Source organism: Antedon mediterranea, chromosome 3, assembly GCF_964355755.1.
Source record: "Antedon mediterranea chromosome 3, ecAntMedi1.1, whole genome shotgun sequence".
Lineage (NCBI taxonomy): Eukaryota > Metazoa > Echinodermata > Crinoidea > Comatulida > Antedonidae > Antedon > Antedon mediterranea.
Genome location: NC_092672.1, coordinates 6,500,725 through 6,522,771, shown reverse-complemented (window position 1 = coordinate 6,522,771; position 22,047 = coordinate 6,500,725). Strand labels below are relative to the sequence as shown.

The following is a 22,047-nucleotide window of genomic DNA, read 5'->3' as shown; positions in this document are numbered from 1 at the left end:
GAAAAAAAAAAGTTAATACGGACAACGAAATTGCAAAGCTCATGCATAAACAGCTGGTTATAGAGTTAGGCTTATCTTATATCAGTCATATTAAGGATAGACATATTATGAAATATATTAATTGTATGGAGAATATATACATTTATGAAGGTTAGGCATATGAATAGGAATATGAAGTATACTATGAAGGCTATGACATATATGAAGTATGTTTGAAAATTACAAATTATGGTTAATATAGTTGATAATTATTATAACAATAATATTTGTTTTCATATAATATGTAAATTATTATTATGTATGTAAGAATATGGCAACTATAATGGCCAATTATACCTATTGTAGGAATTTGTACAGTATTTGACCTAGTACAGGGCCATGATATTTTTGGGAAAGTTAGAATCCTTCACAAGTTTGTGCAAGACTACACACAGCTGGGCCGCCAGAAAGGTACACTATGCTCAAGATCAAACATGGTATCTTAAATTGGGCCTAAATTATGTATTAAAGCATGGCAGTATACCTGGTCAAATACAGTTTCTCAGGAAACATTTTTAAGAAAAGCAACAATTGCTAGCAATTGTTTTTTTAATGAAAATGTTTCCAAATGTTTATGTGCATGTATATAACCATTACCATATGAAAGAATAATATAATTAAAGTATACAGTATAATATATATAGTTTAAAATGAGAACATCTTATAATAAATTGTTAGTTTCACATCCAGTATTTGATTTGATATTTTCAAATGTGGGATTCGGGGTTTAAAAAATAAAATATATTTATTTGTTCCTTGAACGATAAAAGTTTGACTTATATAAGGTCGCTTTTAGTGATACTAACATGAGAATCTAGTATCTGTTTATAAGCCGTGATTATATGAAATTTTGATGGAAACTGAATGATTATTGTTATATTTTTTTTTCTGTTTGGGACAAAAAATGGTTACAATATTTGACCAGGGAGGGGATGTGAAACTAACATTTTTTTTCTAATCGTTATTTATTGCATTATTACATACATGCCAACATCTGAAGTTGGTGATGTTTTTTTAGGTCAACAGCACCCTCTATATATTATCGAGAGACGTCAAAGGCGATCACATGGTGGCTATGTGAGGAAAATCCCCTTTCCATTCAGATAAAAAAAAATGATGACTGCAGATGGTCGTACAATGGCTTAAATATTGTAAATTTGCCTTTTTGTCATATTTTAATGCATAAAATTAAAAACAACATATTTACATCACTAATTCAGTTATCTTTATAATTCGGGAGGAAATATGAAAATCCGGGAGCACAAGGTTAGACCGGAGACGAGTCTAAAATATGGGAGTCTCCGGCGGGAGTGTTGGCATGTATGTTATTATCGCTGCATTGGTTTCTCTTTTCATTACAATTTACATATTTGAATATAAGACTACAAACTACAAAGAAAATGAAATGAGTATCGTTAGAAGTAAACAAAATTTTGTTTGGTTTTAAAAGACTACCTCGACTACATTGTCAGAATCTGACCGATTATCGTCTGTTTTTATTACTATTATCTCCTTGTCTATAGGAGTATCTGTCTTTGTATCTTCCATTTGTATTTTCCAATTGGGCGTTTCATCTGGATGGGGTAATTCATCAACATGTGAGGGCCTCTGAGAACGACAATGCATGGGTTGTTAAAAATAAAAGAAAATAATAATTTTGAAGGCAAAATTAAAAGATAATTAAAAATAATAACATGTGATATTGTATGGAAAAACATAAAATAATGACTTTGAAAAAAAATATATAAATAAAGTATACCAGCTGTTCTTTACTGTAATGGATTAACATAAAATAAAATAATTATTAAAATAATATGTATAACACTAATAATACTGCAGTTTTCAGGATTGGGGTTCGATTCCTGTTCTAGTAGGAGGTAGGCCACAAAAGCTATAGGCCTACCTCAAAACAAAACCGATTAAAATGGTATATATTTCCTTGATGGATTCCTATGTTGTATTGTGTGTTGTGGTACTTATTGAATAACAACCACAGGGGAGTATATAATACTGTAGTCAAATAAAACCCTTATTTACTCTACATTAATACAACCCTTCTCCTTATAATACTAGGCATACCCACACGTTTATTGAAACTCAATGTGATTCCAAACGCCTTTTTTGCAGTCCTTATTTGATTAGACTTTTAAATGAATGAAAAACTTGTAATTTGTTGCCTTTTAATGTAGTTTTACCGTTTCATCATACATGTTTGTTGATGTTCTATTTGTTTTTTTATTATCTTTTGCTGTCATTTTTAAAGTAACTTTAACCAATTTTATACATATTTTGGAAATTGAAACGCAATTCAGCAAGTTTGCTGCCATGTTTTAATCTTTTGTGTTTTGTTTTATGAATAAATACCAATGAATAATAATAATAATTAACTGTACTTTTAGTAATTTTACATTTTCCTATTAAAAAAAACAAAAATGTTTGTTACAGTATATGCATTAACAGAAATAAACTGGCAAAGGTGATGAAAAATATTAAGTAATAACATTAAATCTGATGTATCATTTGACAAGTAAAAGAAATTTGAGAGAAAAAAAATAATGTTGGTTTACAACAGAAGACAAATATAAAATAAGAAGCCTGACATTCAATAGTCTCACGTCTTTTAAAACACTTGGGACTTGAGGAAATATAAATACCTAGACATTTAATGTATAAACACTAACGAGTTCAAGATAAATAGGACAACATGGTGTAGGCGTTGAATGAGATACAATGTGTATTGAAATGTGTGCTTACTGTTCTGCTTGTTATTTTTGGGACTGGGGGGCGGGAGAGAGGGATGATCTTATTCTAAAAAATCAAAATAACAAATTACAGAAATAGGTGTAAAAAAAAAATAATAAAAATATGTACAGACAACTGTACAAACTTTGCTCTCTTCAAACTTTTATCTAAAAAAAAAAAATATTTTGATAGATTTAATATTTTACACAAACGTATTGCTTAGCAGATAAATGGAACATGCCAATCTCTCAATCTCCCAGTATAACTATTTGGTATAACACAAGTAGGTAAATTTATGGGCCCTTGGGGTATAAACTTTAGGTATATTTTTGATCGCCATTTGAATCGCAAATTTCTTACTGTGAGTGTGGGTACTTTATTACTGATAGTTGCTTCTCAACGTTTGTATTAATTAATAATTACAAAAATATAAACGTCGTAGTGGTGTATCGTTACATGAACTTTACTATTTCAATCGACTATGACAGTGACAGTTTTAACAAATTATGTCTTACTGTGTTTAGTGGTATATTATTAACGGTCTGATAACGTTCAAAGATGTATTGTCCCCCAAATACATGAAAAATGAAGATTAATTAAATCAGACTTTGAATATGTTATTTTGTAGTTTTGATAAAGTTAATCACTTTCATAGAAAAAAAAACGAACAAAAAAATGTTTTCACTTTTCACACAAAATAAATAGTTAAATTCAACCAAAAATCCATTGGCTGGCAGCCAATTTGACCATTTTTTGCTTTAAATTAGATTTTTTTTCAGGTAAATACATTTTTTTTCAATCCAATTTTTGGTCAAAGTTGATAACTATTATGTTACCTAAAAATGGAATATTCAACAAAAAAAATTTTTTTTAATTCTTTTTTCAGGGGGACAATACATAATAATTTAGAATAATTTGGATAAAAGCAAAATTTTGAAACTACTGACATTTGAAAGTAGCTAGATTATTGAATTTGAATTACATCATGATAAAAGAATTAACATAAATAATTATGTACTATGGAAAATGAATACTAAAAACAGGTTTTAAAAAACATTTTTGTTAATCTTTATTTGCAATCTGTGACATCTATGACAAAAAAAAAATCAAGAATATGTAAAAAATATAATAAAATACTATTTTGCACAAAAATATACTTTAATCACATTTCTAGTTCATGCTAAGATATCACACAATAATGGCAAATCTGTCAATTCAAATAAAAATTTAAGCAACAGCAATCGCACAAAAAAAATGAATGCAAAAATATTTAGCTGGCTTTTTGTCATTCTGCAATGCTATGATATGAATTTAGCAGAGATGCTTAAACTTACATTGGATGGTGGGTTAGCATTCTCTAACTTTTTCCTTCTCTGGGCCCTTTCTGCAGCTTGCCGTTTCCATTCTGGTATCTTCTCCTTTTCGTTTTTTTCTTCATCTCCTTTTTCCGTTGGTTTCTCATGTTTCTTTTTCTTCTGTACTTTCTCTGCGAGGTCTTGCTGCCAGTCCGGAAGTGTCGTGATAACATTTGTGTTTGTTTTTCGTTGTGGAACGACTACTGGCTTCTTTTTGCCTTTAAATAGAATTAATTTGGTTAATTCCAATTTTATAGGGGTGCTCAATGGAATTCTTCTTTTTAAAATTGTATCCTCTTGTTAACGAGAGGGCAATTGTCAGTTTATCCAGGTCATGGGTGACATATAAAAGTTTCTCTCGAAAAACAAATAAAAAAACATGTAGGTATTCTTCATTCAAATATTTTTCCTTTATATATATTTCATTCATTCATTCATTCATCATACCTTGTGCTTCATCCTCTTTTTTTTTCCTCATTAAATCCTGTTTCCACTGTGGTTGTGATGAAACCGTTGATCTATCTGGTTTTGCTGGCTTGACAGCTGGCTTTGGTTTACATCTAATACAAAAATGAATTATACTATAAGAAGTCATCGCACAAAAGGTAAATACAAAGAAAAATACCTTGCATGCTAATCTACTAAAATTGATAAGGATTTGATGAGGATTTAATGAGGATATGCAATGATCCTCTCTAATCTAATCCAGTGGCGCTATTGTATTCAAGGATAAAAAATATGAGCTTTACGCATGAAAAATTTGCACATTTTGGGGATAAGATTCATTTAATTCATGCATTCATTTATTCATGAAAAGTTTCAATAATCAATAACTTTAACATAAATTGAATATTCAAGAAAATAAATAAACTGTTGATAGGGCTACTGTATAGCACTATAATTTTAATTTTTTTTATAGCAATTTAAAAAGTAATAGGAATTATATTGTATTCAGTATAACCCCCTACTGAACAAATATTTCCGTAATAGGGGTATCCCCTGAATAGGAGTTGGCTGTACCCCTTTGCTTGTTTATCAAGAGAATGTCCCCTTAGAGGTGTCCCCTATTAATAGGGGGTGGCCGTAGTATTAAATCATGTATTCTTCTTGCTCGTTTGTCAGGAGAATGTCCCCTTAACAGAGGTGTTCCCTGAATAGGAACGTCTCTTAAATAGGGGGTGGCCGTAGTATTAAATCATGTATTCTTCTTGCTCGTTTGTCAGGAGAATGTCCCTTAACAGAGGTGTTCCCTGAATAGGAACGTCTCTTAAATAGAGGGTGGCCGTAGTATTAAATCATGCATTCTCCTTCCTCGTTTGTCAGGAGAATGTCTCCTTAACAGAGGTGTTCCCTGAATAGGAACGTCCCCTATATAGGGATGTCTCCTATATAGGGATGTCCCAAAGGTGGGGTTCCATTGTTACACGTTTATACAATGCTACAAAATACTATCTTTCAACCATGAGTCAGAATGTTGCATACATAAGTCTTGATTATGCTAATGAGATTATTGTCGTTAACGCGTCGCCTAAATGTAAATGAATTCCGTAGACTGTCAATGATTTCTTGCTATTGATTGCACAAGGTGAAGATATGTAGGTTGTGACTGACAGAATGACTGAAACTAATCGCTTACAGGCATGAATGTACTCATTTAACAAATCAGTTTCACTATAAAGTCTATTTACGTTGATTTAAATGTTATACACTGAATATTTCTATATTTTTCACTACAGCATGTTGGCTATTAGTAAACTTGCAATTGTATCATATGGCAGTATAGCATAATAATTCCTAAAATATGATGGTAATAAATCTTTTAAAGCTCTGTCTATACTATCAAACTAGTTTGACAAAAATGTGTGATGTACCCAAATATGGTAGTGAATATGCCCAAATATGGCAGTGATATGACATCATCATGTCCATATACAATATGGGCACATCACATTTATAACAAACATAAAGATTGATAGTGTAGACATAGGTTTCAGTAAAGAACATGGTAAAATGAAAACTCAGTACATTTAAAAGAAATTCACTACTAGTATGATATCCACAAATGTACATAAATATAACATACATGTATATCAATCTTTAACATAAAACATACTTTGGAATAGGTGGTAACTTCTTCTTTTGGTCCATCCATTGAGGTGTTTTCGAAATCTCTTCTTTCTCTTTATCCTCTCTCTTCTTCTGTGCATTGATGATGTCAGAGTTCAATTTCTTCTCCAGTACAGGAGATGGACTTTGAGAGTTGTCCTCGACCGATGGAGTCTTTATTAAAATATTAACTGTTGGTTTATTGTTTTTATTATCAGCCAGTTTATTTTCTGTTGATTCATTTACAGAGTCATTTTTATCTTTTTCTTGGTTTTCGATTGAATTTTCGATTCCATTTACCGTCACCTTCTCTTCTTTTTCTTGAGTGTTCACTAATTTATTTTCCGTTTCAGTATCTTTCTTGACCTCAGGATGTTTATGTTTCAATGACTGCCTTTCAACTTTTTGTAGCAGTTCTTGTGAAAGCATCATTGGTTGGCCCTGAAGGTCTGACATAACAGCAATGGATTTCGGTCGTGGTTTAGGCCTGGGACGGACAACTGGTTTAGGCCTCTTTTCTGGTAGATCTTTGGCTGGTTTGGGATGTTTTAAGGCACTGCCTGAAGCCCAGGAAGGCGAAAGTCCAGTAACTTTTAATCCACCATCAATAGGAGGAGATTTAAGAATGTTTTTGGCCCATGGTGGTGATTTCACTTCCGTATTTTCACTAGATCGTGTATTTCCAATTTCTCTGGAATGTCTGGCTGGTGTTTTTTTCTGGGAAGAAAGGTTGATTTGTTATTGAAAGGATGAAATTAGGAAAACTTATCATGCAATTTGCACACACAGCTTAGTGGTTAATTGATTGCCTTTAAATCCCAAGTTCCTGGGTTCAATCCTGACCTGGTCTGCTTTTCTCAAATTTAATTTAAATATTTCTACCCCACTCCCTAAGCTTCAGTTAATAAGTAATTGGCGAGAAAATAAATATGGTTTATAAAGTGAAAATTAAGACTAACTCTAAACTTGACTGCATCGGCTAGGCCAGGTAACATCATGGGGCTTGGCACACCACCAATAGGAATCCTAGGCTTTGACGGTGTCTGCACTTCCTCTTTCTTCCTCTCTTCCACATCTTTTTCATCTTCATCATCTGATGGAAGTTCTAGGTCAACAAGCTTTGGTTCTGTTGATTAGAAATTATAAACTTGATTATTACAGTAGAATCCCTCCTTTAGCGGACACCTCTACTAAGAGGACAATCCCATGAAAAATAAACAAGTAGGTATAGCGGCTATATTCAGAGGACACTCAGGGCACACTGTTTGGTTGTTGGGTCTCAAAGGTGTCTCCTTAATAAATGTTCTACTGGTTTACTTATAGAAAACTAAAATGGTTTAATCTGACTTGTGGTTGAATACTATTTTTAATAATGGCCATATTCTTTCACAGAACAGGTATGTCTGCATGGAATAAAGTATTACCTGCAGAGTCTGCAAACATCCATGATACTGGTCTCCCTTGGCCATCTGTCCATGATGCTCTCTTGGTTGGTGGTCGTCGACCAACAGCTCCACTACTGCGTTTACGTAAATTCACTCGTTCCAATAATAATTCAGATTGAAGTAATTGAACATCCTTTTTGTATAAAAAGAAATAAATAAGATAGTTAGGAAAAGTAGTACCATTATAATGTATATAATATCAGTATCACTATCAGCCATATTTCTGATAGTAGAATAAGTACTGTATTCTCAGATAATAGTCTCATGTACAGTACACAATTGACTTGTGTATTTTAGCAAACCCAGTACATCATTCTGAAAGAGTCGGATGTTACCCTGGTGTTCAGATCAATTTTGGTCCCTGCCATTGGGCAAACTACACTATCGTAACCACTGTTAAGGAAACCCGGAAAAGTGGCCAGGATGATACTGTAATGGATTAATTAAACACTATAAAATTATACTGTTTCCAGGACATACATACAGTACCAATATACACACACACACAAAAAAAATGTCAAATGGGTTATAAATTCCTCCAATTGAAAAAAACATCAAATCTATGGTAGGTAATGTACAATACACATTTAATTACACGTTAAATTAAGAATTTCACTGCAAAATAAATCAAATACGAATTAACCAAATCATGCTATGAAATTCTGCCTCGTCATAACAATGACACGAATATGTGTTCACACGAAGGTTACTTTTAAATTTTTGACGCATTATGTAATAATGAATTACTAAAAACGGTTTCCTTAATATAAATCTGACCTTCTACAGTGTTTACCTCACTATATCAGATCTTATCAGGATTAAATAGGTTAATTAGATAATTAATCAACTTTCTAATACATTATATATTCCTGTTCTACATTTTGTTGACTAATAATGTTAATTCTATAAACTGTAAATATTCAATATCACGTTTTAATGCACTATTCTTATTTGTAATTTCCTATTTGAAAATTATAGCACTTTCCCCACTAATCTGTTGCTAATTAGTGTTATATGTGGAGGAGGATGCTTTAAATGCTATGTAAACTTGCAAAATAGTGACTGTATGGATGTAGTGCTAGACTTAGAACTTCTGCATCCTGGGTAAAATCTACTATTCCAAAGGCAGATTATTGGACAGTAGGAGGCAGCCGGCCGGGGTCCACTAAATTTTTACTATTACAGTGCAAAATATAGGATTTTATATTACTCTATATACGAAAGTTGATCTATTGTAGCTACTATATTAATATGTAATAAAAAACAAAAAGTAGGATGTGGCAGGTAATTAACATTGGAAGTAAAAGCTTATATCAATATTATTACATGTTAACACAAAAAAATATATTTCTTAGCCACCTCACCAACGTTGTATTGTATTGTAGACTTGTAGATAGTATAAACTGTACTGTTAAAGTCACATAGTACTATTATTAACTAACCTTTAGGAGAACAATTATTTTAACTTACCCCTAGATTAGGCAAGGCTGGATCTTCTGCAGGTGCCATTTCTATGGTTTCTTTGTCTTCTACTTCTTCCTGTTCTTTTTTAACTTCAGACGTATCTTCTTTCTTTTTGTCCGTATCGTCTTTCTTTTGGTCAGTATCGTCTTTCTTTTGGTCAGTATCGTCTTTCTTTTGATTTGTATCGTCTTCAGTCTTTTCAGCGGCAATCGTAACCTTCTCATCAGTTTCATGCAACTTCTCTACGTTGTCGGTCGACTCCTGATCATCAAATGGCTGTGAAAATTGTTAAAACTCGTAATAAATGACTGGCTACTATTCGTTTCAAGTTTCCTGTTTTCGCTGTACTTTCCCTTAAGAGAATTTCTTGTACGGATTAAATTCATTAAAATAAAATTGTATGCAACGTCGTTTTTGACATGAAACTTCCATGGAATTGAATGAGTAATGCATGATACAAACAAAATCAAAATATCCATTTCAAAATGTTCTAGGTAGGAAATGATGATTTTAGAATTCAATTTTAAAAAACGCACAAGTATTTATCTAAATACCCAATTTCCTCTTTTCTTAATGTATTTATTTCTATAGTATTGAAATTATGCAAATTCTCAATCAATCAATGCAAATAATAACCGATTACTGTTTGGTAGAAAAAAATTTAATAAACAAACCGAATTAATGTTGATATTAATTTCGAATGCAAAAATAGATAGAATGCGTCTTCTTTATCTGGCAGAATAACTACAGTTACTTTTAGACAACTGTCTATACAATCAAATACAAGGGGTGTCCGTCTTGTTTATTTCACAGCAAAGTGACCCCTTAATAGAGGTTTCCCCTGGGGATTTTGGTAACAGTACACTGTATTACTATTAAGTCAGCATTTTTACACTAAGTCATATTATAGCTTACAGTACGTTCAATGACAGCAATTGATTATCCTGTGTTATCACTGCATATTATCTTATGATTTTAAACCTAATAATTAATGCTAATTCAATGCGTGCTTACATGGCAACATCCGAGTATTGTAAATTAATGAAGATGATTGATAATTAAATATGGTATCTATAAGGTGTGCTGTATGCAAATTAAACTACGCATGGTGTCACAAATGCATACCTTTTACTGTTTAATATTAATAAGAATACCTTGAGGTAGCCTCAATATTCAGTTTCATTTATAGTACAGGTAATCATTTAAGTAATAACAATAAATTCAAATTTCCTAAATTAAATGAGAAACCATTACACTACAGCAAAAGGCTGATTACATAATGACTTCCAGTCTTTGGCATTTTAATAAACTGGAAATATGTCTTCATGGCATAGTGTACACTGTTCGCCACTTCATAACTTGCATTGATTATTGAATGAAATACAATCATTTCATTTATAATATGGAAGCAGCATATTAATTAACAAATTGCTGTATCTGCAAGTCAAATGGCGGTTTATGTAGCGAGCGCTATTTACTGTACCTAAGACAACAATATTGGCAGTGGTTCGAGGTTGACTCACTCCTCTGGTGGTGAAACGAGTCTTCTCGGATAAGGACAATACGCCATACAGTAGGTCCAGTATACACAGTTTGCCTGTGACTAGGGGAAATCCCAGTGAACTGTTTCACAAAATAGCCCCTGTATCTTAAGGATTATCTGATAGGATTATCTGATAGGATTATCTGATAGAACAATGATTAACTTCTATTGGTAATTCTTGGCCATGTGCCTAAAGACTTTAAAAATCATGGCAGTGATCCTCATCCTGTGGTCCAAGATCTTTTCACCCTTAAAACGGTACAGTATTAATCTACCCAATGTTTCTTGAAAATCATGCTCTATCCTTATTAACTAGTCCCTGGATATATTACACCTGAACCGAGCCAATTCAGCACAAATGACTTTCAATACACTGGAAATCTAGTTTCATTGCTCGACTTATTAGAATAAATTCATTAGTATAATTGCAGGGTCCAGATGGACTAGCGTAATTATGAGTAACTCTATATGGTAATGTACTCTCATTTTCTTTATTAACCAATGTGTGAAATGAAAAAATAGCACAAAGGTCTGTAGTCCAAAATTCTGAATGGAATCTGGAGTTATATTTAATAATATTATTAATGAAATGGTGGTACAGTAGGTATTGCTGAACAGGACAATTTAGTGCAACTGCGCAAACCTTTTAAAATTTTAGAATTTATAGACAAGTAAGAATGTTGAAATTGATTTAATTTTGGCAAATTTTCGGATAAAGTAAAACAGATTTCACATTTCTTTTTCATAACTTGTTCAAGTCTTGTTTATTTTTTTTGTTTAGCAATACAGGTGGGTTCCTTAAAAGGTTCTAATCTATGTCCCCAAACTATTTATTGTACTTCTATATGAATTTACAATGAAATATACATTACAGAAGTCATCATTTTGATGATGAATTCATTGAACTGTTAAGTAATAAATGCAATTTCTGTTAATGAGGTTAATAGATCATTGATGTCATTTATGTAAATTATTCGAAAGATTAAATTTTGCAATGCATATGAAACGGCAAACATGCATAAACAGTCTGAAACTGGGCAGTAGGCTTATACTGCATGATTTATCCTGTTTATCAAGTTACATTACTGTACTATGCAAGTACAGTAATTTATGGTGTAGTGGTTTGGTTGCAGTATGAATAACTGGTTCAAATCATGCCATGGTGCATTTTATTATGCTTTTTTATCATAGAACTTTGAATTGCATGAAGGTCACAACTGTATCCTGTTGCACTCTCTTTATAAATATTTGTACAAACTCTGTGTTATATTACCTTTCATTATGACAAATAGAAAGTAGATAAAAACAGTAACTAACATCATTCGCTACAATTTTCAGACATCTATTATGTTTTTACTGTATTGTATACTGTATTTATTGGAACGAGTAAATTCCCCAGAGCAGTTATTGGTATTAGTGAGGAGAGAGGGCTTTTTTAGAATTGTCATAATATAGTGTGTATTGTAGCTTTAATGTCATTTTTATAGAAAACAATTTCTAATATTAACGCTATTAAAAATGCTTAAAAATACAAAACATACTAAATATACAAATACAGCAAAACTTTAAATGTAAATTGTCTCACTTGTCACAAAAAGGGACATACTGTACATTTGAAATATTTTGGTGTTTAAAATGTACCGGTACCTTCAACAATTGTATTCTCTTCCCAGATATAATCTTTACGCTAGGAATTATAATACTGTAAGTATGACTTTCTTGAATAAAAATAAATCATGACAGAATACATAGATCAATGAATCTGCCACTTTAACACTATCTCTGAATATTATTTTTTTTAAATAGTATTAATTCGCAATCAAATTGTGTAAGATGATTCATTTTTCTGACATAAAGTAATACATAGGATTATTAAATAAGCAATTTATTTGAAAAATGAGAGGCCAGTTGTGTAAAAATAAAAAAAATATGCTTGTTATTTGCCATTAGTTTAACAATTTGTATCTTTTAATAACCTTTTTCTGTCAGCATAGGTTATTTTGGTGTCTAATGAAGGCTGTACATAAGCCATTGTAATCCTGTGTTTTTTTTATTGTACTTTATAGATTTTGTGGAAATCCTTATATAAATAAGTAGACAGGGAAATATAAAAATAGTTTGAATGGGTCATTTATGTGTAATACTTTACAACTTCACGCACATGCAAGCCTATCCTTTTTAATTGGTAACCATATTAATTTTTGTTTAATTAAAAAAGTATTGTTTTGTATGGCGGTAGTGTTAATAAAACATGTATTTCCTCTTGCTCGCGACACCTTTGTTAACATGAAAAGTGTCCCTTTAATAGGATGTCCCCTAGATAGGGGTTGGCGGTAGTGTTAAACATGTACAGTATTTCCCTTTGCTCGGTAAAGTGTCCCTTATTAGGGTGTCCCAAAGGAGTTGGTTCTATTGTGGTTTATAAACCAATTGAATGCAAGATAAACAGAAATTAGGGCAGTGGTTGGTACACTACAATTAACAGTATGAACAATTTGTTCCATGCAGTTACAGAAGTACGCCCAACACCATGCAGAATTTAAGATCCCAATGCATTAACTACTATAATAAATTGTTAAGAAACATTTCATAGTACTGTATTATCTATTATACTGTATATTAGGTCTAACTTGTTAATATGAAACCTATCCATACACTTTACTTTAATGCAATAAACACCACAATGCTGCATCCATCTCACCTGAGTGAGCGGTACCATGACCTCACCTGTGAGAGAGCGTGTGACCTCGTACATCAGCAATAAATTTCCAATCAAGTACTTGGGTGATAATAGAGCAGGTAATTATGATGCTGACATAAGGCATTGTATGAAAGCCTAACTATAGAAAGATATGATCAATATTGTTCACCAACAGCCATTATTGCCCCAGCAAAAACAAGCATACATTTTGCAATGAAACTACTCTCAATAATAAATAAAAATACACCATATTATGACTGAGTATATAATTTTAATAATAAATCCCATTGTTTAGTATAATCCTCCCCTAATTTAGGCTAAATTCAGACACAGGACTTATGGAATATAAAATTACACAAACCAACAGTGGTGTTGGTAGTCTATGAGTGCTGCTAAAGCTTGGTTCCCACTAGAACGTAACGCAAGGACGTAAACGCAACGGAAGCGTTTTAACCAATGACAAGCGAAGTTATAGACAGTTAGCAATCACAAGCGAATAAGCCATCGCTTGTGATTGGTCAATTCACTTGCGTTGCGTTACGTCCTTGCGTTGCGTCGCTAGTGGGAACCACGCTTTACCTGGATAAACCAACAAATTAAGAACATTATAACATTAAAATATCACACCCCTGTTGGACAATGATATAGTCCGTACCAGAACTTCCTCAAGTGGGACACATCCACCTAGCAGTAATCAGGGTATTGAATTCAAATTAACCAACCTAATTTTTCCCCAAAAAGTTGTATCCAGGCACCCTGGGACTACTGCACTTGGTAATATATACAGTAATATAATACTGACAATTTCTGTCTTAAAACACAGAATTGCGAAAGGTACTTCTAGTGCAAGAACCAAATTAATTAGCTTGTGCTGTACATCTATACCCACACTTTTCATGAAGATTTCTCCCAACTGTAATTTTCTATTGATGTCTCGCCACAGACACTACAGTACAGTCTTCAAGGTAGATCCAGTCTAGTCGACTATCAGTACATTGTAGTAATTTAATTGAATGAGTTTCATTGACTCCATTTATGATTGACATCGTATACGAAATAGCTCATGAATGGCTTAGTTAAGAATTTGAGGCATTATTCACCATGGCAACAATGAATATAAATATGGTAATCATATGATTACCATATTTAGGTAGAGTAGAAACACATAGACAAATAGGTGTGGAAGTAAACATCATTGAAAGTAGGTGGCATGGAGTATTATTCATAACAAGACATAAACGCAGATGTTAGTTTTCCTATATTTGCATATTTTATAGCAACTATTGAAATTATAAATAGAATGAATACAAATACCCACAATAATGAACACATCAAACCATATGGTATTCCTATAGCCTTTCTATACATTTCTACAGGATATTCATTTGTGTGTGATATGATTTTATTATACTACATCTAGAGTATTCCAAGAAATATGTGTAACACGCTTTGTGGTCAAATACTATTGCTCTAACAATAAATCTTTTCATTGATACAACCTGTACTGTGTATCTTCACTTTCATTAGGGACCGGCATTATTCTACTGCAGCTACTAGTACTATACTGCAGTAACTGGAGTTTGTTTACGCTTTAATCTATTATGCAATTATTTAACAAACATTTTTTGGATATAATCTGTGATATACCCGGACACGGTTTATTTCAATGACTGCCTAAATAGATACAGCAGATACTGTATTTGTTATCCGGGTCTAAGTAAACTTGAATAAAGTATACTTCTTACAAAAAAATAAATCTTACCTGTATTAAATCAAACATCTTTATCAGATCTGAACAGTGGGGTTATAAAGATAGCAAAAATCAATGAATCTTAACACATCAATTACTTTTTAAAATTAATTTTAGCCCTGCTGTTAATAATTCTCAAGTTTCAGAGGCTGCTTGTTTGAGTGTGTTAATATGCCAAGAGGAATGAAGTTGTATGGTCAACGTCAATTCATAAAAGCGTGGAAATTGTCAAAACACAGGAAACAATTTAACTACTTTAATTGTCATCCTTTATGATTGAGTAATAATAATATTGTGGGGATGGAACAAACTAACTAGCATCATAGGAAAATAATAATGTGTGTCATCATCCTACTGTACAATACATGACCGCTACGGATAAACAAAATGTCTTGGCATGCCATGGTTTTAGTACGCATACTATTGACCAAAGAACTTTATTCATTTAGAGCATTTACAGGGATACACAATCGTGACTACAGTAGGTTAAAGACGCTGACAAGGTAGAGTTTTGTGCAGATAATCAAACAGATCTAGCTGCGAAAAATCCTTGTTGTTTATATGCGAGCAGTGTGAATAGTTGATTGTGAGGCATCTACAAACAATGATGTGTTTATTGTGCATAGTAGTACATGACTTTGATGTCACTCCTCAGAAGAAATCATCCGACAACATTTTATAAATTTAGTTTGTTAAGATAAGAAGGGATGGGCCTACATACATTACAACAATACACAACAAAAAAAAAACCAATTTTACAGTTTTTCTGTAGGTTACAGATGTACTGGATTTCATTAAAGTTCTAACTTCTATGGGTTTTAATTGTTAATAACACCATAGGTGGGTTTACCAAAGTGCAACCTTGTGTCACTGTTTGTGCTTTAAAAAGTACTACCATAATCATTAACCATAATCATTAATAGAAACCATACATTTTGTTTGCATGAGAAAAAATTTAAATTGTATTAACTGACGTTGTTAATAACTTTTGCATAAAAATCTAGTATGTGGGTTTATGACCAAAGTTGTGCATAAATATACTATACCCAAGTCAATATTACATGTGTGGGCGTGTGCTGCTCAAGTACAATAATCATTTAAATCAATCTGCATAAGACTAATTCTATAGTTAGTAGAGTTTACACTAAGTATCAAATAGTTGCAAAATAAGCGTCATCACTTTATGACAAATGATCATTAACATTGTAATGGTTAAAATTATGGGGAAATAGGAAATAAAAACTGCCGCAGTGTCGTCATTGTGTCAAGAGAGAAGAATCATTGTCACACTTGAATGAACAGTGTAGATATTATAAAAATAACAAAAGATTGGTACTATCATGTATTGCTGAGTCATCAGTTTGCTTATAATCAAATTCTTTGCTGATTCACATTAAAATGAAATGAATAATTACTAAAACAATAAAATGTGTAATAGTTGATGAATAACAGTAAACATACAGTATCTTTGTTCTTGCAATTTTATAATTACTGTATATTGATTGGTTGAAATCTAATTATTAACAAAGATTTTCTGATTTTTATATAAAGTAGACCAATAAAAGATGAATTTAAATTAACTTAATACTGTTGGTATAACAGTATAGAATTTTCTAATATCAGTAATATTAATAGAACCTGTGGTGGGGACACCACCTTTGTGACAAAAGTCTCCTTTTATAGGGCTTGTCCTCTAAATAGGGGTTGGTCGTTATTAAGCTCGGTCTACACTATCAAACTAGTTTGACAAACAAATTGTGATGTGCCCAAATATGGTAGTGATTTGCCAAAATATGGTAGTGATATGACATCGTCATGTCCATATATGGGCACATCACATTTTTTTGTCACATAAACTTTGATAGTGTAGACCTAGTTTTACAGGAAAGTGCCCTTTTATGGTGACCAAAGCAAGGGTTACTATTGTAAACAGTAATGTACAGTATTATATAGGACTACAGTACAGTATTGTAACTGACCATGCTGTGTACAAAGTTAGAAACACACAGTAGGAATCAGTTTGTCCTAAAATGATTATACAATAAAAAAGAAAATTGCATCAGTAACGATTTTTCTGACACAGTGTAAACAAAAATGTAATAGTCAGGCAGGTAGACTATATTATGAGGATTTGAATTTTATATCCTGATTATTCTTGCTAATCACAGAGTAATGTATTGTTGAACTCTTGACAATTGTTGAACAGGAAAGAAGTAAGCACAACACATCCTGAGAACAATATAAGTATTTATTTTAAAACTCACCTTTAATGTTACATCACTGCTTTTAACGTCGCTGATCTTAATCGCCACCGGTTTATTGCCTGCCTCCGGTTCTTTTGCTTGGTCATCCGATTGTTTCTCGGCCGTATCGTCAACCACTGGCTCACTTTTTGCATTATTATCAAGATTTGATTGAGACGGTGAGTCGGCATCAGCATCCTTAATAACTTCTATTGTTTCCCTGTTTTTTTCTGAATCTTCATCGGTCACTGAGATATCAACAACCATCGATGAATCGACATTCTCATCAGTTTTCGGTTCTTTCACTGATGTATCATTATCTTCTGCATCCAATAGTTCCCACTCATCATCCGTTTTGTTCTCGCTACTCTCGGTTGCCTTGTCATCTTCTGCTTCTTCTTGTTTTGGAGTTTCCTCCATCCTCTCAATCTCAGTATCACTCATAATTCTTCAGTTCAGTTCAGTCTATAATTCCGATTTATTCTTCAATTGTTGAAGTAACTCAAAACCATATCAGGTAAACGTCATTCAGATACTCTCCTGTCAAAAAAAATGTTTGAAGTTAATAGAGTATACATTAATTAATACAAGTTTGTATCCCATTCAATTTCCCAATTTCTTTTTTTTATTTGTATAATTTGTTTAGAATAAAATTGTCATGAAACTGAACTGAAGCTTACATTTAAAGCTCTGTATACACTATCACACTTTACTGTATACAGTAGTATGTGACAAAACAAATGTGGACATAATATGTCATATCACTACCATATTTGGGTATATTACCACTATAATTGAGCACTTTTGTCAAACTAGTTTGTAGACAGAGCTGTAGGGAAAAACTGAATTTTGTGGATGAAAAAACTAGTACAGCCAAGATTACATTTTTATTACTAAATTACAATAACATCCATCAAAATACATAGTATGTCTAGATTCCTAATTATTGTTCTAGCCCAGCCTAAAAAAATTCAATTCTTAAACTTTAGGAAGGGTACTGTAGATCAGAATAAAAGTCTTAAGCCCAATGCAACACAACCTCTGTATACGCCAACTTTTTTACACTCAGAATGTATTATTTTATGTATATTCTAAAGCTCTGTCTACACTATCAAATTTTATGTGACAAAAAAATGTAATGTGCCTAGATATATATGGACATGATGATGTCATATCACTACCATATTTAAGCATATCACTGCCATATTTGGGCTCATCACACTGTTTTTGTCAAACTAGTTTGATAGTTGTAGACAGAGCTTTACACTTTGAATGTGGACTCAAGATATTTTAATAATTTCAACATTTCTGACACATTGTATTGCAACACAAGCTATGCATAGTCGTTTATTTAAACACCATTCATTAAAACAAGGTTGATAGAATGATATGAATGAAAAACAACAATGCAATATATGGTTACAAGCACATTAATTACACTCCAGTATACTTGATTTTAGAGTTCATTAGCGAATATCAATACTTCACCTTGAACTACAGATTGTAGATTATTTATACAGACTACCTCCTACCATGGGGGTACCTTCTACCATGGGGGTACCTTCTACCATGAGGGTACCTTCTACCATGGGGGTAACGCCTACCATGTAGGTACCTCTTACCATGTAGGTACCTCCTACTATACCTTCTACCATATAGGTACCTCCTACCATAGGTACCTCCTACCATGTACCTCCTACCATGTAGGTACCCCCATGTCTGTTTTCAGTGCATTATAGGCCCATTTTCACTATAAAACTATATAATGTACAGTATTTTACAGTACATTAGGTGTTCCTTGGTTATTGGACTTTTTGTTATTCTTCAAACAATAGCTCCAGCTGCGTTTTTTAGTTTCTTATGCAATGTCAATTATTTTAGTCTTGCCAGTCTAAAAGGCGAGGCATAACCACTCCTTTTGGGCCCACTCTCTACAACAAAACTCTACTGCTACTATACTCACAGGTATTGATTTCTGAAGCATGTCAATGCACTGGTGTGGGTGTGGTTAACAATTGAGCTGCATAATATTATAATAATAATCAATTTTAACAATCCTAGTAGGTACAGTAGACTGTAACACAATAGCTTTGTTAGTTACTATGATAATGATATAGTGGCTTTTCTATAAAGTACTGCGTCCAGTGGATTGTAACCTACTAACTCTGTCCAGTGGATTGTAACCTACTAACTCTGTCCAGTGGATTGTAACCTACTAACTCTGTCCAGTGGATTGTAACCTACTAACTCTGTCCAGTGGATTGTAACCTACTAACTCTGTCCAGTGGATTGTAACCTACTAACTGATCTCAAAGTCATCTTCAAAGTGTCAAATGATAATACAATTCAATATGTATACGAAACTGAAAATGTCACTATATACATGAAGATTGTAAAAAATCAATGCTTTAAATAGCCAAACTGAGACCACATTGATTGCTAATTTAAACATTATAATTAAACACACACACAGATAACATTCCATGCAAGCTAGTGAGTGACCTTATAATATGGATACTAATTAGGCACAATTTTTATACTCGATACTAAAATAATAGTAAAACCACTGTTTTTCAATGTAATCTAATAGAAAATCAATCATTATACAAGAGAACATGTTACTGAAAAGAATGAAACATTAAACAAACAAGATATTAATTGCGAGCAATTAGTAAACCACACCAGATGGTGTAACGCTACGCTACGGGGCAAACATAGTTTAAATTGGCGCACAGTTGTACAACGCTGTGATCAGGATGTAGCATAGAATTTCCTATTTTTCCTCTATAGCATCCTGCCTGGACCTGGACATGTACTCAAGGGTATTACATGTATGTCAAATTGAGATATCTCGTATTATATTACTCTAATAGAATGGATACGTTGCTTTAATTTATTCCAATTGTTAAAGGTGATATTTTAGTTAGAGCTCAGCTTTATAGCTTGTCATTGTTTCTGTCTACTTTTGTAATATTCAACTAGTAATTGACAGTGACACGTGACTGTATTTTATTTGCTAATGTAAATTTTGAGCCCTGATATAAAATAATAATTTTCCTTATTGACACTCTTAATGAGTGACCTGCTATGAAATCACAGTGAGGTAAGTACAGTATTTCATAGTGGTTCACTCATAGAGTGCCAGCACTGTTAATAAAAAATAATAATATTTTAATAATATTTATTCAGCATGTTATCAAGCACAATCCTGCCAGGAGCAAGCAATAGGCAAATCTATCCACACTTAGAAAATGTAACACAATATTTATTAGGGCCTGTTTCTGCTGCAACTGCTCAAAATATGGTATAAAAATACGGTATAAAATACGGTATTTTTTATACCGTATTTTTTAGTACCCCGTTTCTGCTAACACTACTTCTTGGGTGGTCGTGTTAAATTTCATCCATTTTACCCAAATTGCCATTCATTTATTTGGTCGATAATTAAAAGTCACAATAAAGGAAGTTTTAGTTTTTCAACTGCCTAGCCCTAGTGATAGAGATGTTGTGAGAGCACAGAAAACATTGTAATGGGGACAAGTAATTCGTTCCCTCCCCGAGTTATTGTCTTTTGCAATGTTGTACTGCTTCGCAGGCTCTTTAGCTTTGAATTTACTTGCTTTGGTCTATTCCGTACTCCTGCTGCTTTATTTTTTTAGAAATGTCTTTATAAATGTGGTTGTCCCTTTTATTACCATTTAGTTGGCCGGACATTTTAGCTTCCCCACCCCCTCCTTCCCCACACAGATTTATATAGTACAGTAAATACTGTGACGTCTCCGCTCCACATTTTCGCCGAATATCTATACACGTGTGTAAAACAGCTGACAGCGACAGAAAATAAAAACACGATGTTGACCTCATGTCACAGGTAAAAAAAAATATGGTATTTTTTATTGGCAGCAGAAAAGGGTACAAAAAATGCGGTATAAGTTTGTAAATACCGTATTTTATCCACAAATTTTGTGGGAAAAATACGGTGTACAAAATACGGTATTTTTTTTATGAGCACAGTTTCTGCTGCCAAAAAAATACGGTATATAGACGGTATTCAAAAAATACCATATAAAATACGGTATTTTCTTAGCAGCAGAAACAGGGCCTTAGTCTATTTGTGGTTAAACTGTATTTTTTTTGTGTGATCAATTAAACACCGGAATTTGAAATATGAGTATATTTTACTTAACAAAAGCACTATAGGCCTAGACACAAAACAGTGTGGAACAAGAGGCCAGTCCCTCCCACTATCATAGACTGTAAAAATTGATCTAGCATGAAATTAAAATTAGTAAAAAGGTCATAAGGGTAAACATAAAACACCACCTACACAAAATGAGCAGGCATGTACTATTATACAAATAATGAATGTTTATGAGTGCAATGGTACAAATAATGGCACGAGGTGAATGATGAAAGGTTATATCAACGAGGCAAAGCTGAGTTGATATAACCTTTCATCATTCACCAAGTGCCATTATTTGTACCATTACACGAATACAAAACATTCATTATTTGTTTTATATAACATCTAAATAACAAACAAAAATGTTTCAAAAAGTACTATTTAACGATCCTTGAATAGTGCGTACTATTGCACGCCATGTGACCCACATTCGTCCAATCAAATGACAGGAATTTATATAGGTGTTATATAATACT

The 22,047-nt window shown here is 32.6% G+C and overlaps 1 protein-coding gene across 5 annotated transcripts in view; it reads right to left on the bottom strand.

The window, feature by feature from the left end:
• LOC140044689 (uncharacterized) overlaps positions 1–22,047 on the bottom strand; it is a 32,304-nt gene that overhangs the window by 6,867 nt on the left and 3,390 nt on the right. For 4 of the 5 annotated variants that reach the window (XM_072089316.1, XM_072089314.1, XM_072089313.1 and 1 more), the window contains exons 2-9: positions 17,410–17,928; positions 9,158–9,427; positions 7,667–7,820; positions 7,202–7,368; positions 6,250–6,959; positions 4,584–4,696; positions 4,116–4,354; positions 1,495–1,647 (exon numbers count right to left, since the gene is read on the bottom strand). In XM_072089316.1, the coding sequence (XP_071945417.1) occupies positions 1,495–1,647; positions 4,116–4,354; positions 4,584–4,696; positions 6,250–6,959; positions 7,202–7,368; positions 7,667–7,820; positions 9,158–9,427; positions 17,410–17,832 (2,229 nt within the window). In that variant the 5' untranslated portion in view covers positions 17,833–17,928. The remainder of the gene's footprint in view (positions 1–1,494; positions 1,648–4,115; positions 4,355–4,583; positions 4,697–6,249; positions 6,960–7,201; positions 7,369–7,666; positions 7,821–9,157; positions 9,428–17,409; positions 17,929–22,047) is intronic. The other variant, XM_072089317.1, reaches the window with a different exon arrangement.